Raw genomic sequence first — 27,807 nt, forward strand, 5'->3', positions numbered from 1 at the left:
GCACGGAAGGAGGCCAGTTGGCCCATCTTGTCTGTGCTAGCTCTTTGAGAGAGGTGTCCACTGAGTTCCACTCCCCTGCTCATTGCACATAGCCCTGCAATTTTCTCCCCTTCAAGTATTTATCCAATTCCCTTTGAAAGCTACTACTGAAACTTCTTCTGCCACACTGTTAAGTAGTGCAATCCAGTTTCTCCAGTCTTTCCACGCAACTGAAGTCCCTCATACCTGGTATCATTCTCATAACTCTCCTCTTCGCTCTCTCTAAGGCCTTAATATCCTTCCTAAAGTCTGGTGCCCAGAATTGGACACAATATTCCAGCTGAGGCCTAACTAGTGATTTATACAGGTTTAGCATAACTTCCTTGCTTTTGTACCCTATTCCTCTATTTTTAAAGCCACGGATCCCGAATGCTTTTTTAATAGCATTATCTACAAGTCCTGTCATCTTCAAAGATTTCTGTACATAAACCCCCAGGTCTCTCTGTTCCTGCACCCCCTTTAAAATTGTGCCATTTCGTTTATATTGCCTCTCCACATTCTTCCTTCCAAAATGCATCGCTACACACTTCTCTGCATTAAATTTCATCTGCCATGTGTCTGCCCATTTCAACAGTCTATGTCCTCCTGAAGTCTCATTGTTTTGTAATCTTTTGTAATTGTATTCGCCTCATTGTTTACTACATTTCCTAGTTTTGTACCATTTGCAAACTTTAAGCTTATGCCCTGTATATTGAAGTCCAGGCGATTAATATAGATCAAAAAGCAGTGGCCTGATACCAACCCCTGGGGAAATAACGCCGATATATAGTTCCCTCTAGTCTGAAAAACAACAGCTCACTACTACTCCCTGCTTTCTGTCCTTTAGCCAATTTTGTATCCACATTGCCACTGCCCCTTCCATCCTAAGGGTTTCAATTTTGCTAACAAGTTTATTTTGTGGTATTTTATCAAATGCCTTTTTAAAATCCATGTGGTTGAATTCGCCGCCCCTACAGGTGCGTGCGAGGTGCGGATGTGCTTATAGGGGCTCTACAATTCCGAGTTTAGGCATGTCCTGTGCATGTGCCTAAACCCGGAACTTGCAATCTGTCATAAATCCTCGACAGATCATATGAACCTGACAGAAATGGGCATTTACTGGTGGAGAGTTGGGCTATTTGCCCAACTTCTGCCCGGCGCATGCCGGTGAAATTCTTACGCCTGATAAGGCCTGCTTTTATCAGTGCAAGACTTTTAATGGACAGAAAAATAATTTTTTTTCAATAATTTAAACATTTAAAAACCTGCGAAATTAAGGTAAGTTTATTTTTAGACCCTTTAAAAAGGTAAAAAAATGTTTTAATAACATTTTTGCTTTAAATAATTAATTTAATTCCATTTTGCTTAATTTTAAATATGTGATGTTTAAAAAAAAATTATTTTAAGTGTTTGTGTATATTTTTGGGGTATTCCCATTCCATATATATGGAACTCACCACAAGTATGAATGGAAATGCCCCTACTTTAATTGGTTGGGCCAACCCACGGGATCCCAGGGACGCTTGCGAAATGTCTGCGCCCGAGATATGTGGGCCTCTACGCAGGCCTTCGCATAGAGGTCCGGGGCCACAAGTCGCCGAACCTCCTGGACCACCAGGTAAGTTCGTAGATTTTTTTGCAGTTTGGAGGCTTAACCACACGGGAAGCCTCCGACCGCAATTTCTGCACCTATATGTACATCAACTGTACTACCCTCATCGACCCTCTCCATTACTTCAAACAACTTAATCAAGTTAGCCAAACCCAATTTGCGTTTAACAAATTAAACCCGAGCTTTTCCAAGTGAGAATTATTTTTGTCCCAAGTTATTGTCTACAAAAGTTTACCACCACCGATGTTGGGCGGATTGGCCTGTCGTTACCTGGCTTATTCCTCTCCCCTTTGTTGAACAGGAATGTAACCACTCCCATATCTAAGGAGGATTGGAAAATTATGGATAGAGCCTCCACTATTTCCACCCTTACTTCTCTTAGCAACCTAAGATGCATCCCATCTTGACCGGGTGGCTTTTCTATGTTGAGCGCTGTCAATCTTTTAAGTACCTCCTCTTTATATATTTTTATGCTATCTAATTTCTCTACGACCTCCTCCCTTGTCTATATACACTTCAACTGTATTATCTTCATCAACTATCTCCGTTATTTCAGATTATTGGTGAGTAGTGTTGCTTAATGGCACAATGCATGACTCCTTCCATCTTTTTACTGATGATGGGAAGGACAACAACAGGATTTATCACAGCTGTACAGGAACAGCTTGGATGGGGAGCGGCTAGCTCCGGTGCACAGGTCTTCAGTACTACAGTGGTGATATTTTCAGGGCCCATATCCTTTGTTGTGCCCTTGCCCAACTCAGGGACAGGGAAGCTAATTGTAGACCTCCTGCCACCTACACAGCTGAGATTTGTTGGGACTTTCCATCATGTCTGCATCGTACAAGTACTCGACGCTTTAATTAAATTAACCATGGGATGAGCCTCACAATACTGCTGCACAAATAATAACCACACTCAAATGCTACCACGAACTAAAATAAACAACGAATTCTAACCAGGAAAGCCTATTAATTTCTGACATCATCAATCAATCCCTATCCCAAGGCGACTGCCGCTTTCCCTAAGCTTTCTATATTTTACTTCCTAATGCCCTTTATCAGTTTTTCTAAGGCTATTAATCTCATCAGTGACTATGGTGAAATTTGATTATTTTTGAGATATCTAGAATCCCAATTGTGACACAAGAAATATTTATGTCCTAATCAAACATTTCTGAGCAAATCAGTCAAAAGAAAATTATTGCAGATGTCTATAAATTCTTCAAGGCAGTTGTTATTGTTATATAACTATCTCTTGTTTTATTTTATGCTAAACTGAACAAATAGAAGAGTCCCAAAATAAATAAATTACCTGTTTTGAATAACCTCCATAAATTACTATATTGCCATCTGGAGTGGAAGCCATTTGACAGCCTGAACGAGGGCATGGACCGGTCCCAGATGGAAACAACTTTGACCATGTGAATGTATCCAGGTTAAAGGAGTAAACGTCACTGTAATAAACAAAATCCCTGAAACAAATAATTTTTTATTAAACCTTTTCTGTTTAAATGATGAGTAGTTAACCCTTTTAGATAGCATAATATTTTCCACTGCATTTGTACAGCTGGACCTCCCAGCCTCTGCCCGCTGTCAATCAGACAAGGAGAGGCGGCCTCGGCAGCAAGGAGCACTGTCAATCCAGCCTGTGTGTAAAACTCCAGCTGGCCAGAGCAAGGCTGTCAGGATTTGTCATCCAAATGCATCACGCCTACGTTTAACATGTGGAGCCACAATTTTTTTTCAATGGACTGGGACGCCGAGACTGATACCGGGCCCGGGATGTTTCCGGACTAAAGAGGTACAACCTGCACTTATAATTGCAGTTAAGTGGAAATGTGAATTCTTCGTTGAAAAGAAGTTGTTTTTGTAAATTTCAAATTAAACAATACAAATGCAACGAGAATGAAAGTAGGCAAATGGCACTGTAAATAGAAAAACAATTAAAAACGACCTGCATAATGTTTCATAAAGGTCAAAGCTGTCACAAGGTTTGCTGAGTATTAAACTTTCATCAATGTCACACAGCCCCTTTTACCTTAACAATAGTATGATATTCCTGTTACTACAAAGATTGAAAAACATTCAATTTAATATTACTGAAGCAGAACTTCTCCATCATTTTGTGAAACTGAAATCATTCTATAAACTTACTGATTTCAGTCTTGCTAAGGACGATGAATCAACTATGCCTGCATTACTATCAATGTAGATTATTGAACAATTTTATTCATGCTGCGCAGTATGCATAACCATACCTCTCAATTATCCGGATATAATTGGAATGTCCGAATTTTTGGGTTCATCTATATTCTTGTTGCATTGTCTCCATTTGAAACAGCATTCCCGAATTTTATAATGTTCCTGGGATAACTGCAAATTTGAACACTTCATTTTGAAGTCACAGGGGTTGGGTGAAAGGGAAGTGTGGATTGTGTTTTTTTTTAATACTCTTCCCAATCAAAGGAATTAATGCCATATTATATTTTGGAAGTATTTTAAGGCTTAATTTATGTATCAAGAAAGTACAATTAAGGTCTTTAACTATCTGATTGAGAAGTCTGAAAAATCCTAGTGACAACCCTGAGCTTTACTTCGAATTAGTTACAGGCGTATGAGAATTAATACACAAAAAAATGTTGTCGTAAAATTTCCACCTAAATAAAAAGCACTTCAAATGTAAGCCACATGGCTAATAACATTCATGATTGCACAATCGCTCACTGTGCAACGAAACAGCAACTGATGATGTGCACAATTATCCCTAATCATTCAATGCTACTACTTCAGTGTGGCTATACTGTGTGAAGTAAATACATCAAAAGGTACTAATACTTTACTCTAAAAAAATATTGTAAATTTTTAACTGCACAATACATAGAAACATAGAAAATAGGTGCAGGAGTAGGCCATTCGGCCCTTCTAGTCTGCACCGCCATTCAATGAGTTCATGGATGAACATGCAACTTCAGTACCCCATTCCTGCTTTCTCGCCATACCCCTTGATCCCCCTAGTAGTAAGGACTTCATCTAACTCCTTTTTGAATATATTTAGTGAATTGGCCTCAACTACTTTCTGTGGTAGAGAATTCCACAGGTTCACCACTCTCTGGGTGAAGAAGTTTCCCCTTATCCTTAGACTGTGACCCCTGGTTCTGGACTTCCCCAACATTGGGAACATTCTTCCTGCATCTAACCTGTCTGAACACATCAGAATTTTAAACGTTTCTATGAGGTCCCCTCTCATTCTTCTGAACTCCAGTGAATACAAGCCCAGTTGATCCAGTCTTTCTTGATAGGTCAGTCCCACCATCCCGGGAATCAGTCTGGTGAACCTTCGCTGCACTCCCTCAATAGCAAGAATGTCCTTCCTCAAGTTAGGAGACCAAAACTGTACACAATACTCCAGGTGTGGCCTCACCAAGGCCCTGTACAAATGTAGCAACAACTCCCTGCCCCTGTACTCAAATCCCCTCGCTATGAAGGCCAACACGCCATTTGATTTCTTAACCGCCTGCTGTACCTGCATGCCAACCTTCAATGACTGATGTACCATGACACCCAGGTCTCGCTGCACCTCCCCTTTTCCTAATCTGTCACCATTCAGATAATAGTCTGTCTCTCTGTTTTTACCACCAAAGTGGACAACCTCACATTTATCCACATTATACTTCATCTGCCATGCATTTGCCCACTCACCTAACCTATCCAAGTCACTCTGCAGCCTCATAGCATCCTCCTCGCAGCTCACACTGCCACCCAACTTCGTGTCATCCGCAAATTTGGAGATACTACATTTAATCCCCTCGTCTAAATCATTAATGTACAGTGTAAACAGCTGGGGCCCCAGCACAGAACCTTGCGGTATCCCACTAGTCACTGCCTGCCATACGGAAAAGTACCCATTTACTCCTACTCTTTGCTTCCTGTCTGACAACCAGTTCTCAATCCATGTCAGCACACTACCCCCAATCCCATGTGCTTTAACTTTGCACATTAATCTCTTGTGAGGGACCTTGTCGAAAGCCTTCTGAAAGTCCAAATATACCACATCAACTGGTTCTCCCTTGTCTACTCTACTGGAAACATCCTCAAAAAATTCCAGAAGATTTGTCAAGCATGATTTCCCTTTCACAAATCCATGCTGACTTGGACCTATTATGTCACCTCTTTCCAAATGCGCAGTTATGACATCCTTAATAATTGATTCCATCATTTTACCCACTACTGAGGTCAGGCTGACCGGTCTATAATTCCCTGTTTTCTCTCTCCCTCCTTTTTTAAAAAGTGGGGTTACATTGGCTACCCTCCACTCGATAGGGACTGATCCAGAGTCAATGGAATGTTGGAAAATGACTGTCAATGCATCCGCTATTTCCAAGGCCACCTCCTTAAGTACTCTGGGATGCAGTCCATCAGGCCCTGGGGATTTATCAGCCTTCAATCCCATCAATTTCCCCAACACAATTTCCCGACCAATAAGGATTTCCCTCAGTTCCTCCTCTTTACTAGACCGTCTGACCCCTTTTATATCCGGAAGGTTGTTTGTGTCCTCCTTAGTGAACCGAACCAAAGTACTTGTTCAATTGGTCTGCCATTTCTTGGTTCCCCGTTATGACTTCCCCTGATTCTGACTGCAGGGGACCTACGTTTGTCCTTACTAACCTTTTTCTCTTTACATATCTATAGAAACTTTTGCAATCCGTCTTAATGTTCCCTGCAAGCTTCTTCTCGTACTCCATTTTCCCTGCCCTAATCAAACCCTTTGTCCTCCTCTGCTGAGTTCTAAATTTCTCCCAGTCCCCGGGTTCGCTGCTATTTCTGGCCAATTTGTATGCCACTTCCTTGGCTTTAATACTATCCCTGATTTCCCTTGATAGCCACGGTTGAGCCACCTTCCCTTTTTTATTTTTATGCCAGACAGGAATGTACAATTGTTGTAGTTCATCCATGCGGTCTCTAAATGTCTGCTATTGCCCATCCACAGTCAACCCCTTAAGTATCATTCGTCAATCTATCCTAGCCAATTCACGCCTCATACCTTCAAAGTTACCCTTCTTTAAGTTCTGGACCATGGTCTCTGAATTAACTGTTTCATTCTCCATCCTAATGCAGAATTCCACCATATTATGGTCACTCTTCCCCAAGGGGCCTCGCACAACGAGATTGCTAATGAATCCTTTCTCATTACACAACACCCAGTCTAAGGTGGCCTCCCCCCAGTTGGTTCCTTGACATATTGGTCGAGAAAACCATCCCTTATGCACTCCAGGAAATCCTCCTCCACCGTATTGCTTCCAGTTTGGTTAGCCCAATCTATGTGCATATTAAAGTCACCCATTATAACTGCTGCACCTTTATTGCATGCACCCCTAATTTCCTGTTTGATGCCCTCCCCAACATCCCGACTACTGTTTGGAGGTCTGTACACAACTCCCACTAACGTTTTTTGCCCTTTGGTGTTCTGCAGCTCTACCCACATAGATTCCACATCATCCAAGCTAATGTCCTTCCTAATTATTGCATTAATCTCCTCTTTAACCAGCAATGCTACCCTACCTCCTTTTCCTTTTATTCTATCCTTCCTGAATGTTGAACACCCCTGGATCTTGAGTTCCCAGCCCTGATCATCCTGGAGCCACGTCTCTGTAATCCCAATCACATCATATTTGTTAACATCTATTTGCAGAGTTAATTCATCCACCTTATTACTCCTTGCATTAAGACACAAAGCCTTCAGGCTTGTTTTTTTAACACCCTTTGTCCTTTTAGAATTTTGCTGTACAGTGGCCCTTGTTGTTCTATGCCTTGTGTTTCTATGCCCTCCACTTTTCCTCATCTCCTTTCTGTCTTTTGCTTTTGTCTCCTTTTTGTTTCCCTCTGTCTCCCTGCATTGGTTCCTATCCCCCTGCCATATTAGTTTAACTCCTCCCCAACAGCACTAGCAAACACTCCCCCTAGGACATTGGTTCCGGTCCTGCTCAGGTGCAAACCGTCCAGTTTGTACTGGTCCCACCTCCCCCAGAACCGGTTCCAATGCCCCAGGAATTTGAATCCTTCCCTGCCGCACCACTGCTCAAGCCACGTATTCATCTGCGCTATCCTGAGATTCCTACTCTGACTAGCACGTGGCACTGGTAGCAATCCCGAGATTACTACTTTTGAGGTCCTACTTTTTAATTTAGCTCCTAGCTCCTTAAATTCGTCTCGTAGGACCTCATCCCTTTTTTTACCTATGTCGTTGGTACCAATGTGCACCACGACAACTGGCTGTTTTCCCTCCCTTTTTAGAATGTCCTGCACCCGCTCCGAGACATCCTTGACCCTTGCACCAGGGAGGCAACATACCATCCTGGAGTCTCGGTTGCGGCCGCAGAAACGCCCATCTATTCCCCTCACAATTGAATCCCCTATCACTATCGCTCTCCCACTCTTTTTCCTGCCCTCCTGTGCAACAGAGCCAGCCATGGTGCCATGAACTTGGCTGCTGTTGCCCTCCCCTGATGAGTCATCCCCCTCAACAGTACTCAAAGCAGTGTATCTGTTTTGCAGGGGGATGACCACAGGGGACCCCTGCACTACCTTCCTTGCACTACTCTTCCTGCTGGTCTTCCATTCCCTAGCTGGCTGTGGACCCTTCTCCTGCGGTAAGACCAACTCGCTACACGTGCTACTCACGTCATTCTCAGCATCGTGGATGCTCCAGAATGAATTCACTCTCAGCTCCAATTCCGCAACACGGTCCGTCAGGAGCTGGAGGCGGATACACTTCCCGCACACGTAGTCGTCAGGGACACCGGAAGTGTCCCTGAGTTCCCACATGGTACAGAAATTGACATGTGTCATTTAAGCAGGATACTGCAAAGGAAGTGCTGGATGTGTTTATTCTGAAGGAGATCTGCACAATTAATTTTTTTAATTCATTCATGGGATGTGGGCGATCTATTGCCCATCCCTAATTGCCCTAGAGAGAGGCTTGCTAGGCCATTTTAGAGGGCATTTAAGAGTCAACCACATTGCTGTGGGTCTGGAGTCACATATCGGCTAGACCGGGTAAGGACGGCAGATTTCTTTCCCTAAAGGACATTAGTGAACCAGATGGGTTTTTACGACAATCCGGTAGTTACATGGTCTGATTACTGATACTAGCTTTTCATTCGAGATTTATTTAACTGAATTTAAATTCCGCAGCTGCCATGGTGGAATTTGAACTCTTGTCAGTTGAGATAAGCTGTCTCTTTCACGAATGCAGTAACTTCCTCCCAAGGAAATAATATCATATTATAGCTCCCTGAAATAAATAGTCAGTGGATCATCTGTACCTCTATGAAGAGCTTTGCCTCGGGATTTTGAAAAAAGCTGTCTATGATAAGGTAGATATTACAGAGTCAATGGAAGGCATAAAGCTTGATTGGCTGAAAGCCTTTTCACATTCCAGCTTTTATGATACCATGTGGGTAGGAATCATAATACCTTTCTTTCTTCCACTCAAAGTCTACAGCGTTTCCATCAGGAATTATTGCATGATAGAATAAACACATCCTTAAAGAATGAAGACTATGCTAAAGCGAGGTCATCCTACAGTCTTTTTTTGTTACACCCCACATGCAATGAGTGTCCAACTTTTTGGGGTAGTGGGCCAAATCATGTGTACTAACAAGGGAATGGGTCACAAAGACTAAATTGATTTTCAGTCAAAATAATTATTAAATGCTCTGTCCAACTCCCAATCTATTTCACACTTAAGAGTCATTGGATGACACTAGTTCCATTTCCTTAATTTCTATCTCTTGTCCTATTTGCTTGGTCTCCTTCTCTCTTGCGCCCTTCTCTTGTTTTCATCTCTTTCATTTCCCTGTTGATTTGTCTATCTCCATCGCCTCTTATGTGGCAAGTTGTTCATTTCCTGATTCCCTAAAGCCTCTCTATCAGCTACAAGGCACGAGTCAGCAGTGCGATGGAATACCCTCCTCTGGTCTAGATGGATGCAGATCCAATAACACTCAAGAAGCTCAACGCTATCTTGGACAAAGCAATCTTCCTGAATGGTACCCCATCCACTGGCTTAAACATGCACTCACTCCATCAGCTTCAATGTGTACTATATCTACAAGATGCACTGCAGCAACTCGACAAGGCTTTTTTGGTAGCATCTCTAAAACCAGTGACCTCTACCGTCTTGAAGAAAAAGGGCAGCAGGTGCATGGGAACACCATCATCTCCAAGTTCCCATCCCAAGTGGCACACCATCCTGACTTAACAAATATCACCACTGTTTCATTGTCGCTGGTTCAAAATCCTGACCCACCACCACCTTCTCAAGGGAAACAAGTGTTCATTATTATGGTGATCTGTTGAAGGAATTCCCCTCACAGCCATTGCAGTCATTGGCATTGCAGTCTATAGGCGATTTGGTGGTTCTAAATTCCTTGTATATATTTGTATTTTGTTTCCTGGTTAATTCTATGCTCATGTTTTATTGCACCTTGTAAGGTGTTGTTGCACCTGAATTAAATAAATTATGGGCAATTTAATGTTGTGGATAAATGAATCACACCAATTCTTTACACACCATGACAACTGCCTCACATTGCAAATAATGAATACACCATTTTCAAAGCTGTTTAACAATCATGTCAACTCCGTATCAGACTCCCAGTTCTTACTTCACTTGTAGCCTCTAATATGTCTTTGTTACAGAACAAAGACTATGAAAATCTAAGATTGTGGTGGAATGGACCAAAACAGCTACAAGAAATGAAGCTTAAAAAATGCTGAAACTATGAAGAGTCCTTGGTGAATTTCTTCAATTCATAAATATACATAGCATTGACTGGTTTCGCTGTTGGTGTTGTCAAACAGATGTTTTACCTAGGATTGTAGTCACCTTCAAAATATAACTTACCTTGTGCTCTCATGGAATCCACCAAACACTAAGATCTGTCTCTTACAAGTAACCATCCGATGTCCACTTCTACCTGATGGTCCACCTGTTGCCCTATTAATGAAAAAGTAGTTAAATGACAGTTGAAGTATCGTAAAACACAGTAAAACCAACAGATCCTTAACAGCTTCCAACCCACAAGCTGTGCCTGAGATTCAATAGCAGAAATGCATGAAGTGAGACAGCACTGCAACATTTTCATCCTGGAAGGACATCAACTTCACAATGCAGCTTAAATGGAGATAACCTATATTTTACTAATTTATACTGAAGTTATATAAATGATCAATATCACTCCTTGAGTACATTTTTGCTGAATAGATCTGTTCATTGAATCATTTAAACTTATTACTAGCAACAGCATTTTAACTGATGAAAACGAATAAAATGCATTATTGCTCGAAGGTTATACCTACTCCTCCAAGCTAGAAATCGGGTATGGATGCCATGTACAATAAAGCTGCTGTATCCTACATGATTGAAGGCGAATAAACAGCAACAACATTGAAACAAAGAGTTAAATTATTCATATTAAAAACCAAATGATATGGTTACAATTTAAAATTGTGAAGAAATCATCTCTAAAATGTTATCTAAATGATTTTCCTTGAAAGTATTCACAAACTTCAATGTGTATGCTTTTCTGTCTTTTACCTACGAAACCATTCATGCATATTCAGTAACTGCTTAGCTATCATGCTATCCATAACAGTGCAATTAAGGTGGCGTATCGGAAAAAAAATCTACCCCAGTGACAAGACTTACTGTTGGAAAGTATGATGCCATCAAGGGGGCTGATTTCCGCTACTTGATATTTATAGCAAAACTGTAAATGTGTTCTTTATATAGATCTTTACAATTTTTCTATAAATAACAAATAGTGCCAATTTTTTTCACCCACCTAAGTATTTTAAACTACTACGGGATCTTTTCTTTGCATGTAAAATTCTTATGCATTGCACAAATCTTGTAGGCATGGTTATTATTCCAAGAGATACACAACTCCAAGATATCAGCTTCTCTCCCAGCGCCACCACCTTTTGCACCCATCGGGTCTTCCTTTTTGCATTGAGAACACTGGGTTACACTGTTACATATTTAGATCAAAATAGTTAATCAAATTCTATAAATCTGATTTCAGCTATCATAGTGTGTTAAACAAAAAACATACTCTCAAAACTTTTGCAACAGTTTAGACAAGTTTTGCCCCTGGTCGGAGACTTCCCATGGACGTTGCCTCTGACCTGAAAAACATCTACAAACTTATCTGGTGGTCTGGGAGGTTCGGAGACTTGTGGTCCTGGGCCTCTACAGGCCTACGTATCCCAGGGACATTCGCATTTCACAAGTGTCCCTAGGATCAGGTACGCCGGCCCAACCAATCAAAGTAGGGGTATTCCCATTCATACTGGTGACCTGTTCCGTATATACGGAATCACCATAAGTATGACTGGGAATACCCAAAAAAATACACAAATACTTAAAATAAATGTTTTAAAACATGACATTTATAATTAATCAAAATGTAATTTAATTATTGAAAAAAATGTACCGGTAATTTAAATTTTTTTTACATATTTTGAAGGGTCTAAAAATAAACTTACCTTATTTCAGTTTTTTAAATGTTTAAATTATTGAAAAAAAATTATTTTTCTCTCCTTTAAAAATTCCGGCTTTAGGCACATGTGCAGTTCATGCCTACACCTGGAACTTGCACACCTCGTTCACGCCCATGGGACCGCGAATTCAGCCCAATTGATTTTAAAAAGGCTTTTGATAAAGTACCACATAATAAACTTGTTAAAAAAATTAAAACCCTTGGGATGAGAGGGGCAGTGGCAATGTGGATACAATATTGGCTAAGGGACAGAAAGCAGATGGGCGCAGGAAGCTACAGAGAGACATAGGCAGATTATGAGTGGGCAAAACTGTGGCAGGTGAAGTTCAATGTGTAGAAGTGTGAGGATCCAAGAAAATAAAATCGGAATAGGCCCCCAGCGAGATGCAGGGCGGGCAGGCCCCGTCAACGACGGGGGTGGGGGAGGGGGGAAAGAAGAGGCTGAACGGGCCGGGCCACCGCTGCCAACACTTTGGGCGGGGCCTGCCCCCAGCAAGATGCCGGGTGGGCAGGCCCCGATGACGACGTGGGGTGGGGGGAGGCTGAACGGGAGGGAGGCCCGAGTCCCGATCTTCGCCCGGGGAGCCCATTCGGCCAGGTCTCGGGCCGGCGTGCTTCGGGCCCTTCCCACGCAGCCTCGGGGGCTCTGGAGCTACTGCACATGCACGCACACTCTAGCGCCGGGACCTGGCTCCGCCCCCGACCCCTTGTACTACGCCACGCCGAGCACGAAAACGTCCTGAGGAGACCGGAGAATCATAAGGTAAGTTTTTGGCGCCCTTTTTATTTCAGAAAGTCGGCGCACCTGTTTTTACAGAGGGCAGAAACTTGGGCCCTATGGAGGAGCAAAGGGATTTGGGTGTCAGGTACAAAAATCTAATGAACAGGTACAATAAATAATCAAAAGACTAATGGATTGTCCTCATGTTAACTCTTTTAAGCCCCGGTATCATTGTTGTGAAACTGCACTGAATCCACTCCAAAAATCTTTGTAATGTTGGTCTTTATCTCAGAGGAGCTGGAATACAAAGGGGAGAAAGTTATGCCTCAGTTGTATTGAGTCTTAGTCAAATACCATCGAGAGTACTGCGTTCAGTTTTGAACACCGCACCTCAGGAAAGATATTTGAGACGGGATAGAGCGCAGATCCACAGAATTAGGTTAAATTATGAGGACGGTTGCAGAAACTTGGTTTATATTCCCTTGAGTTCAGAAGGTTGAGGGGTAATCTAATTGAAGGGATACATTGATTCAATAGGGTAAATACAGAAAGACTATTCCCTCTGCTGGGGTAATCCAGAACGAGAGGGCACAGTACTAAAATTAGAGCTAGGCCATTTAGGCTTGAAATCAGGAATCACTTTTTCACACAAAGGGTAGTGGAAATCTGGAATTCCCTCCCCAAAAAGCTATGGATGTTGGATCAATTGCAATTTTAAAGACGGAGATCGACAGAATATTATTAGGCATGGTATCAAAGCTAGGTGAATGAATTTGAGATATAAATCAGCCATGATCTAATTGAATGGTGGAACATTACATTACATAGGTTATATGACACAGAAACAGGGCATTCGGCCCAACCAGTTCATGCCGGCGTTTATACTGCACTCGAGCCTCCTCCCATCTTTCCTCATCTAACTCTATCAGCAGAACCCGCTATTCCTTTCTCCCTCATATGCTTGACTAGCCTCCCCTTAAATACATCTATACTATTCGCTTCAACCACTCCCTGCGGTAGCGAGTTACACATTCTCACTACTCTCTGGGTAAACAAGTTTCTTCTGAATTCCCTATTTTATTTATTGGTGACTATCTTATATTGATGGCCTCTAGTAATACTCTTCCCCACAAGTGGAAACAGGCTCTGTATCTACTCTGTCAAAATCTTTCATAATTTTAAAGACCTCTCTTTGGTCAACTCTTAGCCTTTTTTCAAGAGAAAAGAGACCCACCAGCCTGTTCATCCTTTGCTGATAGGTATACCTTCGCATTTCTGGTATCATCCTTGTAAATCTTCTCTGCACCCTCTCCAGTGCCTCTATATCCTTTTTATAATATGGCAACCAAAATTGTTCGCAGTACTCAAAATGTGGTCTAATCAAGGTTCGATTCAAGTTTAGCCTAACTTTTCAATTCTACCCCTCTAGAAATAAACACTAGTGCTTGGTTTGCTTTTTTATGGCCTTGTTAACCTGTGTCGCTACTTTTAGTGATTTGTGTATTTGTACTCCGAGATCCCTTTGCTCCTCTGCCCCAGCCAGACTCGCACCCTCCAAATAATAAGAGATCTCCTTATTCTTCCTACCAAAATGTAATACCTCACATTTATCTGTGCTGAAATTCATTTCCAATTTTATGCCCATTCTGCAAGTTAATGTCCTCCTGTAATTTATCGCAGTCCTCCTTAATATTGACTATCCCCCCCCCAATTTGTTGTCAACCGCAAATTCAGAAATTGTGATTTTGATTCCAAAGTCCAAGTGTCTCGTGCCTTACACTAAACATCCGTAAGACAAAGGTCCTCCACCAACTTGACCCTGCCTCACAGCACTGCCTCCTGGTTATCAAAATCCACACCGCAGCCTTGGACAGCGTGGACCATTTTCCATATCTCCTACTAGCAGCAAGGCCAGACATCGACGACGAGCTCCAACACCACCTCCAGTGTGCAAGCGCAGGCTTAGGTCGCTTGAGGAAGAGAGTGATTGAAGACCAGCACCTCAAATCTGGCACCAAGCTTATGATCTACAGGGCAGTAGTGATACCCACCCTCCTATCTGGCTCAGCGACATGGACCATACACAGTAGACACCTCAAAATCGTTGGAGAAATACCACCAACGATGTCTCCGCAAGATCCTGAAAATCCCCTGGGAGGATAGACACACCAATATCAGTGTTCTCGATCAGGCCAACATCCCCAGCACCGAAGCACTGACCCACACTCGACCAGCTCCGTTGAGCGGGCCACATCGTTCCCATGCCTGACACGAGACTCCCAAAGCAACGCTTTTCTCGGAACTCCTACACGGCAAGCGAGCCCCAGTTGGGCAGAAGAAATGTTTCAAGGACACCCTCAAAACCTCCTTGATAAAGTGCAACATCGCCACCGGCACTGGGAATCCCTGGTCCAAGACTGCACTAAGTGGAGGAAGAGCATCTGGGAGGGCGCTGAGCACTTCGAGTCTCGTCACCGAGAGCATGCAGAAGCCGAACGTAGAAATCGGAAGGAGCGTGCGGAAAACCAGACTATCCATCCACCCTTTCTTTCAACCACTGTGTGTCCCACCTGTGACAGAGATTGTAATTCCCTCATTGGAATGTAGTCACCTGAGAACTCACTTTTAGAGTGGAAGTCTTCCTCGATTTCGAGGGACTGCCTATGATGATGGATTTTACTATTTTGTTTTATGTTCCTTGATAATTTAATTTCATAGTTCCTCTTTGTCTTCTTAATTGTTTTTTTGACTTTTCTCCTAATCTCTTCGTATTCTCCCTTATCATGCTCTCCCCTGCTGCCCATGTTCTTAATGTATGTCTCTTTTCTTACACTCAATTTTTCCCGTATTGCTATATTCATCCAGTGTCTCATTAGTGTTTCATTTTTTTTTGCGGAATATATATTTCCTGGACTATGTTGAAAACTATTTTAAGTGTTTCCTATTGCTGTGTTGTCATTGTCATTGTTTGCCAATATTGTTGTCCATTTTATTTTCCCAAGTTCTATTCTCAGCCCCTCAAAATCAGGCTCAAGGGGCTGAATGGCCTACTCCTATGTAGAATTCAACATATATAACTCGAGAGAAAAGTCAACTTCAATCTCTTCTCCAAAACTCAGAAAAGAGGAACTGGAATTTTGCTAGTAACATAGGGAAGGAGGGGTGAATGACATGGGAAATAAGGGTGAGGAGTAGCAGTGATGAGGAGGGGATGGGGAAGAGGGGAACAGAAAGGGTGAAGAAGTGTGATTAAGCGCATAGCTCAAAAGGAGAAGGGATCATTTTAATATTCTCCCTCGCCCTCATCCTTCCCCCTCCTCTCCATCCACCTCCCCATCATCCCCTTCCTATCTCTTCCTCCTGATTTTCTCCTCCCTCTCCCCCTAACCCCGTCTCTGCTCAAATTAATTATCTAAACCTGTTTGCCAAAAAAGTGCAAACTCCCTATGTTTAATGGCATGGAAGATTGATTAGTATATTAGTATTGATTAGTATATTAGCCTTCACTTCCTGTCCAAATTAACCTCAATTCCTGAGTCATAATTTCTCAGTAATGCTTGTATGTTGACATTTAAACTGTTAAATTCCTATATAAACATTTACAATGGGACAGTGTCAACATTTGGCTGCACTATAATTATCCCTCTCGCTGCTAGTTTTTGTTGTAGATCCTTCCCATCCCATCAACTAGTGTGCCTCTACTGGCCAGAACTCTCCACTGCAAGCATCAACTGAATGTCAAAACAAAATTCCTTTTGGTCCCAGTCACACTCAATATTTAATGCCTCCCTGTGGCTCCAATTCTTCAGCCTCCATCTCAATCAACTGTTCCACTCCCTGCAAAAAAATTATAAGTCGGCTCCATCCGACCCTACCTCAAAAAATGTAGAACTTCAGGGCTTGTCATGCCACAACCCTCCTGAACACCAAATTTCTTTGGCCTCTGGCCAATTTCTTTTTGGAAACTTGAGGCCCTGTTCGGTTCAGTCCCGCTCCCTGCTGCACACCTCTCCCTCCCCCCAAAAATCCAAAACTTTGGGTCCCGTCTGCACCCTCGCCCCTGCCAATTCATCACATGCCTCAGGTGTCCGCCGCAAGCCAGCCGCTGCTGTCCTGACTTCTACTCACTCTGGGCTGCCCTCCTGTCTCTGATTATTCTGTATGGGCTGCAGTCCTTCCTGCCATCACAAGTCTTTGATGTCTTGTCCCAGGCAATCCAGATCCACACTCGCCCGTGTCACTTCCATGGTGGGCCTCTAAAGTATACCTTGGATCACTGGGCCCCACTACTTCTCTCTCCAATCCTAATCACTCATCTTCATTCTGCAGACCTCTGCCTCGAGTCATCTGTTCCTGTCCTGGCTTATACTCTCTCCACTTAAATTGCTTTAAGCGCTTTTAAAATTAAGAAGTGCTTTTAAAAAAAAACTAATGGCCTGTTTCCCAAATATTTGATGGGAAATAGGCTTTGTTTTATTTAAAAAGGTTCAGGGGACAAACAGCGAGAGAGCAAAGAGGGAGAGGGGAATTTGAGAGGGAAGATCAGGGGCAGAGGGACGCCGAATGTGAAGTGGACAGAGAAGCAGGGTAAGGGTCAAAGGTGGAAAGATCAAGTGCAAGGTGGGAATGGGAACAGAGAATGTGAGGTTATAGCGAGAGACAGAAAGTCATGATAGACAAAAAGAGGATAGAGATACAGGAAGAGAGGTGAAAGCAACACAAATGAGGAGAAGGGGTTCACAGGGGCCTGGAGGGCTTCACTGCAAAGAGAGGGTGCAAAAGAACTGAGCTTATTTGGATAACATTGGCCTAACAGTGGAGGAAGATAAGGGTAATGGAACACAAAGGAATGAGAGAAGGCTGCCGGGGGGAGGGCCCAATCATCAATGTGCAAGGCAAAGGATTGAACCAGGGGTGAGGACTGACAGAAAGGGTACAGCCAGCACGATAAGAGACACGGTCAAGTCATAGGAATAGGGGAGGCCGCGAGATGATAAAATAGGAGTGGTGAAACCACCACAAACTGTGAATTGTCGTTGGGCACAAACCAAAGCATGAGGTGCAGGTGTATTGACTAAATACATTTTTGAAACTTGAACACATAAAATGACGAAAAACTCAACACAGTATTTGCTGTCTTCCTACAAAACATTTTATTCAATAAGTCACTTAGGTATTCTCAAGTGAGGAATTTTGTCATGTTAACTTATAGCATTTAGCTTGAAATACAGCAGAAACTATTTACAAAGTAGTCAGCATTCTGTTTTAAGATACAATATTAGGGTAGAGTTTCTGCTTTGGATGCAATCGGGAAATTTCACCCAAAATGCATTCGAAATAGCACTGTCAAGTTGTCAGGTTGTCAAGTGTCTGTTAAAAATCATTTTCATAATGACAAATGTAAAATCTTTCATGAACCGGTGTAATCAGGCATCGTAATAGAATGTAATTGTTTTTTCCATTCCATTAAAAAGTATTCCTTGATGTATTTAAGAGTGTTAACTTGAAGCAGTTTTATTAGTACAGCTGAAAATGGATTTATCACAAAGATAAGCATTTTAATAAGAGTGTCCAGTTCTCTATCTGTGTGTAACCTGATTTAACATGACTGAAAATGACTTCAAAAAAAATATACTGCACCATTCGCTACTTTCATTGGTGGACACTAGTTGTTTTCTTAGTAAATTAACAATTTTTTAATATGGAAAAAAATGTAAAACTGTGCCTATTAGTGCCTGTGCACCTAAGAAAATGAGCACAATTTGAAGAGCCTTCCTGAGGCAACGCAATTGGCGGAAACTCGCAATGTAGACCTGGGACGTTGCCAGTTTTGTGGGCGGGGCCTGATCTGGTGAATTGAATCTTGAACCAATGTAAAAGATTGCAGAAACTCGAGCGCAAGTGTTTTTGGGTGTAACTCACTTGTATTTAAAATTCCCCGATCTTTTGTACTGGTTCGGCTGATTCAGCCCAGATTACGCTGATATTACTGCATTAAGGAGCAGAAACTCTACCCCACTGTGCATATCTTCCAGTGTTCTGAACCTTAATGAATTTTTTTTTCTGTTAATGGAACAGGATTTTTAAAATCATACTGCTTGTATTATTTTTTTAATGTTTATTTTTCCATGGTAGTAATCTAGTATTGCACGCGTTCAGTAGCTCGTATTTTTTTTTAGGAACAATGCAATTAGTGCAGCATTGTCAAGCAGCTGATGGCAACGCAAACAATTTTCAAGAGCCAACAGGAAATGGCTCTGAATCATAGCAAATTACAGGCTATTTTTGTATTATTTCCAACCAAACAAGTCTTCAGGGCTGTTAACCGCCCACACATCTCCTGGAGACCTGAACTTGTTCCAATGCAAGGCTTCTCCCAGCAACTTAAGTGACTGACAAAGAACAGTGATTCAAATATTTAAACAGACTTACAATCAATACTGATACTGATATTGGGGTACTGCATTGATTTACGTCTAAATGGAAGTACCTTGCACTACTAGGCTGAACAGGAACTTGAGGAATTTCCAGTGTTGCAAACAAATAAGCACTTTTTAAGATCCATAGCTGTTACCTTGTCTCCAAGACAGACTTATCTAAAAACGTGTGGCAATATGACAGTTTGGAATTTTTAAAACATTTATTCAAATACAGCAGATCTGGGAGTGGGCAGAACCATGACAACTTTTTGGGCTCACAAAATATCGAGCATAAATTCCTTTCCATCATAGATTATATAGAGGGGCCGAAATTCAGCCTCCCAAAAAAGCCACTTACCGCCAGTTAGCGGCGTCCAGGCGACGGAGTCAAGTGGCTGCTGACTTCCGGTCCAATTCAGCTCAGGAGTTTTTCTGGCGGTCCCCACTTCTGCCGACCATCCTAAATATGTCATCAAAGGGCGCACCGCCGATCTCCCGCACCTCCATGGCACCTCTCATGAAATTTAGCAGGAAAAATCATAGATCCGCCACGCACTGCCCCCGACAGTTTTTTCTGTCGGTGCACTGTGAGCCATGGCAGCGCGACAGCCCTTTAAGGGGGGGGGGGGCGCACTTCCGTGGCTGCCATGTTTTTTTTTGCCGGCCAACTTCCTGATCGGCCGGACAATTATGGCCCCAGATTCGGTCGGGCCAACAACAGGCAGCCTGGCACCCCCTCTTGGGTGCCTGGCTGCGAGCCTGGCCGAAATCCTCCCTGGTGGCCCATTGAGCCGAAGCCAATTAATCGCTGGTTCTCTCCCCTTTAAATGAGGGGAGAGATGTGGTGACGCACACGTGCACTGATGTCAGCACTGCTCCGCCGCTGACTAACTTCCACCCTTTTAGAGTACTTACCACCGCACTTCCGGCCCCATTATGACCGACTTCCGGTCTGCTCAAAAAAAATTGCCAAAGAGCTGAAAATCTGACATGACAGTAAAAACACTTTGAAAACAGTAGGTGTGCCAGGGTTCTGGCTGGGGTGAATTTCTACCTCAGAATCTGCAGAACAGCCCATTTGACCTAACTGGTCTTTGTCAGTGTTTGTAGTCCACATGAGCCTCCTCCCACTCTAATGATCTCATCCCACCCTGTCTCTGTATCCCTCTACCTACTCTGCCGTCACGTATGCATCACGCCTCCCTCAAATGCATCAATGCTATCTGCTTCAACTACACCATATGGCAGCGAGTTCCACATTCTCATCACTGTAATGAAAATTTTATTGCACCAATATATGGCACTTCAATGTCACCCAATAACCCACTAATAGAAGCTGCACTTCTATTGCTTGGTCCAACCAAATTTAAATTGTTTCTCGTAATTTTTAAATCTAACCAAATAACTAAAAATCAGAAATGAAATTAGCAAGGTTTCAATATCAGAAAATAATGTTAAGCTTTCCAGTATTTCTCTGTAGAGCGGAGCCACAAGAGAGCAACAACATCCCCCAACAGGATTGCTCCCATATGAACTCTGTCAGTTTACTTTCCTAATTTTGGGAGAATCTTAGTTTGACATGCAAAGAGAAACACAAGTGGATTACTTTTAAGAACAAAAGAACATAAGAAATAGGAGCAGGATTAGGCCTTTTGGCCCATCGAGCCTGCTCCGCCATTCAATATCGTGGACTTAGTTCCACTTCCCTGCCCGCTCCCCATAACCCTTTACTCCCTTATTGCTTGAAAATCTATCTATCTCCCTCTTAAATATATTCAAAGATCCAGCCTCCACAGCTTTCTGGGCAGAGAATTTCATAGATTTATAATCCTCTAAGAGAAGTCAGTCCTCCTCATCTTAGTTTTAAATAGGCGGTCCCTTATTCTGAGACTATGGGCTAGAGCGTTCACTTTTGAACATCGCCCAAAAATGGGCGTTATTTTCGTCATGGGTGGTAAAAAAAGTTTTCAGATCACTGGCTTCTCGCCCATTCTCAAAACACCTAGTTTACATTTTTGAAAATGGGCGTTACCGTGAGCGATATCAAATGGGCGGTAGCATAAATTTTTTTTGACCTTCTGCCGTAATGTGTGGCCGTCCTTAGCAACAGCATGACAACGCTCAATTCCCGCGATTCTGGGGTCAAGGGTCACCATGACATGCGCAGAAGAGGAGACGGAGAGAGAGGGAGCTCAGAGGGACTGAAGGCGTGGCTGGGTGTGGTGCTTTGGGAGGAAGGAGGGAGACTTTAGAGCTTTACAGCAAGAGGGCAAACAAAAATTAGCTGTTACCCGCCACATATTTGACCGAATTTGCCCTATAATGGAGGAAGAGGAGGAGGCATCACAGCACGCTGTGGAGACAGACACCGGAGAGAGCAGTGAGATGGGAGAGGAGCACATTGGAGGCCGCAAAAGAGCCAGGAGGTTCTTGGACGATGCAAATGCCTCCCTCCTGCAGGAGGTAGAGTCACACTGGGGTGATTAGCCCACCCCAAAGGTCTACCAGAGGATATGGACTGAGATAGCAGAGATGGTCTCGTCGGAGACCAACGAGGTACATGAGGGCAACCAATGCCGCAAACGATGAAACGACCGCAAGAGTAAGTATTACATTGATTTACATGTACTTATGTATTTATATAATTTGATTTGTAAGTCATGAGTGACTAAATGGAGAAAGATTGCAAAGTGCTGCAGTACAGCGGGACCTGGGAGTACTTGTGCATGAAACACAAAAGGATAGTACGCAGGTACAGCAAATGATCAGGAAGGCCAATGGAATCTTGGCCTTTATTGCAAAGGGGATGAAGTATAAAAACAGGGAAGTCTTGCTACAGCTGTACAGGATATTGGTGAGGCCACACCTGGAATATTGCATGCAGTTTTTGGTTTCCATATTTACGAAAGGATATATTTGCTGTGCAGGAAGTTCAGAGAAGGTCACTAGGTTGATTCCGGAGATGAGAGGGTTGACTTGTGAGGAAAGGTTGAGTAGGTTGGGCCTCTACTCATTGGAATTCAGAAGAATGAGAGGTGATCTTATAGAAACGTATAAATTATGAGGGGGCTTGACAAGGTGGATGCAGAGAGGATGTTTCCACTGGTAGGAGAGACTAGAATGAGAGGGCATGATCTTAGGATAAGGGGCTGCCCATTTAGAACTGAGATGAGGAGAAATTTCTTCTTTCAAGAGGGTTGTGAATCTGTGGAATTCGCTGCCTCAGCATTAAATAAATTTAAGACAGAAATAGACAGTTTCTTCAACGATAAGGAGATAAAGGGTTATGGGGAGCAGGCAGGGAAGTGGAGCTGAGTCCATGATCAGATCAGCCATGATACTGAATGGCGGAGCAGACTCGGGGGGCCTTATGGCCTATTCCTGCTCCTATTTCTTATGTTCTTATGCCCAGAAGAAGCTATCGACGATGAGGTCCATGCAGAGGCAAACGGGTGGGGGCCAGGAGTCGGTGGATGATGCTGCTACATCTGGGGCTGAGCGACATCACAGAGATGGAGGAGTGAGTGCTCACACTCGTGGGGAAGCACCCCCAGAATCATCTGCAGACCTTGAAGTGATGCCACGTGAGTAAAGCTTACACCATTGCGTGATGTAAAGTCAATAGATGCCACACCAACTCATATCCAACCAGTCATATATGATAGATGATTTCTAATAGTGTCATAGAAATAATGCTGGCCTAATGAAAATCGTTGCAATGCACAATGTGTTGATGGTCATGAAATGAGATGTCTGCGATGATTTTGAGAGCGGTGGTGCTTTTGTCGAGCATATGCTGTGTGTAGCGCTGGACTCACCTTGTCACCCTAGCACCCCTTTCTCCTCTAACAACCTCATTTGTGTTTTGCAGCTCAGTCAACAGCACAGCCCCAGGCAAGGCCACAAAGGCCAGAAGGTGGGAGCGTGGGGCAGGAATCGGCAGACGATCCTACTACATCTGGTGCTGAGGAGCTCCGATTGTCGCTGGGTCTGTTCTCGACGGAGGAGAGCGCGGAGTTCGAAGAACTTGCATCGCCACGCTCCAGAACCCATTCCACCCCAAGGCCATCTATTGGTCCTCCAGTCATTCCCGCCTCCACTCTGGAGGTACCGGCCCCAAGCACCTCTCCACAGGGCACCCCATTTGTCCCCAGGACGGCGCCGACCCCGCGGAGGTCTCATGGATGCAGCAGGTCTGTTCCACGAGCGCGACATGACAGCGGAGAGATGGTACAGTTGTCCAGGAGGACTGTAGACATCGGTGACCAGCTCATCAAAGCTTTGGAGGGCACATCCCGACACCTGGCCACCATGTCGGAGTACATTCCATGCATGGCGGAGTCCCTGGATGCGATAGCCAGGAACACTGCTGCCACAGCCCTCCTAGTGGTCGCAGAGCGTGGCATTCTACCCCTAGGTTCCATACCACCACTGCGAATGACAGATGAGAGCAAGGACCAAGATCCTGCTTCTGCATCAGAGAATGTTGCCCCCTTAGCATCCCCGCTCCCATACCTGTCCAACCAACGCCCCCAATGAGGCACAGCAGGTGCCGTGGAGCGAGATGGGGAAGGGGTAGTGGTGGGGAGAAGTAGGAGAGGGGGTAAGGAAAGTGAGGTGCATGTGCGCAAGTGATGGCTGTGTTATATCTCCATCTGGGTGTATGCAATTTGTTGCAATGTATGGGGGCTGGGGACCACGTTCCTGCTTTGCCTTTGTATTCTGTGTTGCTGGACATGTTGAACATGTGATTGATGTCAACAGTAGAAAAAATGGGCGGAGGTTGGGTGTTATTGGCTGTGATATTTATGATTTCAGACCAATGTTGGTATTAAACTTTTGTTATTGAACATAACCTAGTTGCGCATTGTCTCAGATAGCTGGACCGTTACACACTGGTGATTCCTTACCATGAAAGGGTTAAATACAACTTAACATCAATCAACGTAAACTTTAACTGACACCAAGGTGATGGGCACCATTGGTGTCTGAGCTGCACACACACAGCAGTGTGTCAGCGCTGTCACTCACATCAGCGCTCGTTTTTCAGTCAAATCTTCCCGATAGCAGCTCCTCGCGCAAGAGTGGGATTTAACAAATGCCAGCCATACCGTTGGTGTTCGTTCCGGTTAGTTTCACTTTTCGTGGGCCGTTTTTTGAGCGAGCGATATTGTGGGCGATGTGTGTGTGAGGTGGTGAAATTGAAGATGGGCGATCTCCATAGCCGCTAGTTTGGGTAAATATGCTCTTTATGGCAAAAAGCAATCGCCGGGCGTTAATACTGAATCTCGGCGTTGCTTCTGTTTGGAAAGTAACGCTGGGCGATATTATGGGCGTTGAATTCGCCCATTCTGCTGATTCTGCCCCAAAAAAGTGGGCGGGCGGTGATAATTTTTCTCGGCGTTAAGCCCATTGGGAAAATAACACTCGGCGATAAGCCTCCTAAAAAAGCTCGTCAGTTTCCATTTTGTGCCAGAATGGGTGATATATGGGCGCTATACGTCATTTCAGCGGTAAAATGGGGTTAAGTGGGTATAAAGCATGCAAAAAAAGTGGAGGTTCTAGCCTCATGTCCTAGTTTTATGTTCCTCTATGAGTGGAAATATCCTTTCTGCATCCACCTTGTCAAGCCCCCTCATTATCTTATATGTTTTGATAAGATCACCTCTCATTCTTCTGAACTCCAATGAGTACAGGCCCAACCTACTCAACCCCCTCATCTCCGGAATCAACCTTGTGAACCTTCTCTGAACAGCCTCCAATGCAAGTATATCCTTTCTTAAATACGGAGATCAAAACTGTACACTGTACTCTAGGTGTGGCCTTACCAATACCCTGTACAGTTGTAGCAGGACCTCCCTGCCTTTATACTCTAGCCCCCTTGCAATAAAGGCCAACATTCCATTTGCCTTCCTGATTACTTGCTGCACCTGCATACTCACTTTTTGTGTTTCATGCACAAGGACCCCCAGGTCCCTCTGTAATGCAACACTTTGCAATTTTTCTCCATTTAAATTGTAATTTGCTTTTCTATTTTTTCTGCCAAAGTGGATAACCTCACATTTTCCCACATTATACTCCATCTGCCAGATTTTTGCCCACTAACTTAGCCTGTCGATATCCCTCTGCAGATTTTTAGCTTCCTCCTCAGTTTGCTTTCCCACCCATCTTTGTATCATCAGCAAACTTGGCTACATTACACTCTGTCCCTTCATCCAAGTCATTAATACAGATTGTAAATAGTTGAGGCCCCAGCACCGAACCCTGCGGCATCCCACTAGTCACTGTTTGCCAACTGGAAAATGACCCATTTATCCCGACAATCTGTTTTCTGTTAGTTAGCCAATCCTCTATCCGTGCTAATATATTACCACCAACCCCGTGAGCTTTTATCTTGCGCAGTAACCTTTTATGTGGCACCTTATCGAATGCCTTCTGGAAATCCAAATACACCACATCCACTGGTTCCCCCTTATCCACCCTGATCGTTACATCAAAGAACTCCAGAAAATTTGTCAAACACGATTTCCCTTTCATAAAACCATGCTGCTCTGCTTGATTGAATTATGCTTTTCCAAATGTCCTGCTACTGCTTCCTTAATAATGGACTCCAGCATTTTCCCCAATGACAGATGTTGGGCTAACTGGTCTATAGTTTCCTGCTTTTTGTCTGCCTCCTTTTATTAAATAGGGGCGTTACATTTGTGGTTTTCCAATCGGCTGGGAACTCCCAGAAGCCTTACCTTTTCTTGCCTAAGCATCCACAGTGATGCTTGTTCACTGGTCCACAAGAAATTGGCAAGTGATTCACCCCTTTGGGTCACTTGAAAGGCAGAATCGAGACTGGAAGGGAGGAATCACCATTGTTCCTTGGGCCTAGATTCTATCCTGGTGTGGGTGGTTAGCCTACTGCCATAAAAGGACTGAAAATCAGGTTGGTAAAGACCTTTAATTTATGGACTGTACATCTTAATCCCATACAGTTGTTCGTTCAACTTTCATCAAAAAAGTTACGTTTTGCACAAGATTACTTCTATTCTCCCCGCCCCCACATCTCATCGGATGGCAAAGGTACTAACCAACATTTCAAATTTAGAATGCTGGGCTTTTTAATTCTGATAATTTGTTTAGTTAGGTACAAAATTCATTACATAGACATTCAACTTTTACAGAGCTGTACTTAATATATCACTCAGAGAACATAAACCAAGAATTGATACATCTCCATCTGTTGGTAAACTGTATTTCATGCATATATGCATTCGTAAACATGTACTTTTAGATCTATTCTAAGCAAACTTTTGTTAGTGTTTTTGCATGGCTTCATTATTTTCTATTTTTCTACTGTGTATATTGTAAATGAATGCCAAATTTAAAAAACTAAACTGGGGATGAAACTCTAAGATGTGGCATCTTAACCATGATTTCCCATGTGGTGGGTTATTTTATTTGTCAATGTCATCAGCAAAAATTATTAGGGATTTAACATAATTATGATGTAGATACTTTATAAACACTTTCATAGGCAAGCCCATGCTTCTAATGAACTAAATATCACCTATCCATTAAGTAATCAGGGAGGCAAATTGCCCAGGATGGACAATAAACTCCTTATCCTGTTGATGTTCTGTGAGTGAGCTTAAGATGTTGCATACTTTGTGGATCACCAACTTAAACAGACAAATAACAATACTGGATCGCGCAGGGTATAAGCTATAAATCAGAGATACTAACAAATTAAATTAAACAGAACCAAGAAAAATAGACATCTAGATTCACTAGACTCCAGTCTTTACTATCTCACAGAAACAGTTAAACTATTAAATTGTCTCAAAATCTTATTTGTGATTCATTAGTGGGACCAGTGCCTGCAGTGCAAAGTTTATAGAAGTCCAGGAGAAATACATTCCACTAAAATGCAGGAACAAACTGGCCAGTAATGACACACCATGAATGAATAAAGAAATAAGGGCAAAATTGAAATTAAAGGAAAAGGCATACACTTATAACAACTTGTATCTATATAGCGCCTTTAACTTTGTGAAATGTTCCATGGCGCTTCACAGGAGTATTATGCAATAAATATTTGACACTGAGTCGCATAAATAGAAATTAAGGAAGGCTTAGTCAAAGAGGTATGTTTTAAGGAGCGCCTTGAAGGAGGAAAAAGAGTAGAGAGGCAGAGAGGTTTAGGCAGGGAGTTCCAGAGCTTGGGGCCGAGGCAGCAGAAGGCACGGCCACCAATGGTTCAGCGATTATAATCAGGGATGCTTAGAGGACGCAGACATCTCGGGGGGGGGGGGGGGGGGAAGGGGGGCTGGAAGAGATTTCAGAGATAGGGAGGGGTGAGGCAATGGAGGGATTTGAAAATAAGAATGAGAATTTTGAAATCAAGGCATTGCTTAACCAGAAGCCAATGTAGATCAGCGAGCACAGGGTGCTGGGTGAGCTGGACTTGGTGTGAGTTAGGACA

At 43.2% G+C, this 27,807-nt stretch overlaps 1 protein-coding gene across 1 annotated transcript in view; it reads right to left on the bottom strand.

Annotated features, from left to right (window-relative positions):
- Positions 1-27,807, bottom strand: part of klhdc4 (kelch domain containing 4) — a 119,693-nt gene that overhangs the window by 59,078 nt on the left and 32,808 nt on the right. Inside the window, exons 6-7 of the mRNA XM_070896974.1 lie at positions 10,538-10,630; positions 2,945-3,104 (exon numbers count right to left, since the gene is read on the bottom strand). Coding sequence (XP_070753075.1) covers positions 2,945-3,104; positions 10,538-10,630 — 253 coding nt within the window. The remainder of the gene's footprint in view (positions 1-2,944; positions 3,105-10,537; positions 10,631-27,807) is intronic.

The sequence above is a fragment of the Pristiophorus japonicus genome, chromosome 13, assembly GCF_044704955.1.
Source record: "Pristiophorus japonicus isolate sPriJap1 chromosome 13, sPriJap1.hap1, whole genome shotgun sequence".
Taxonomy (NCBI): domain Eukaryota; kingdom Metazoa; phylum Chordata; class Chondrichthyes; family Pristiophoridae; genus Pristiophorus; species Pristiophorus japonicus.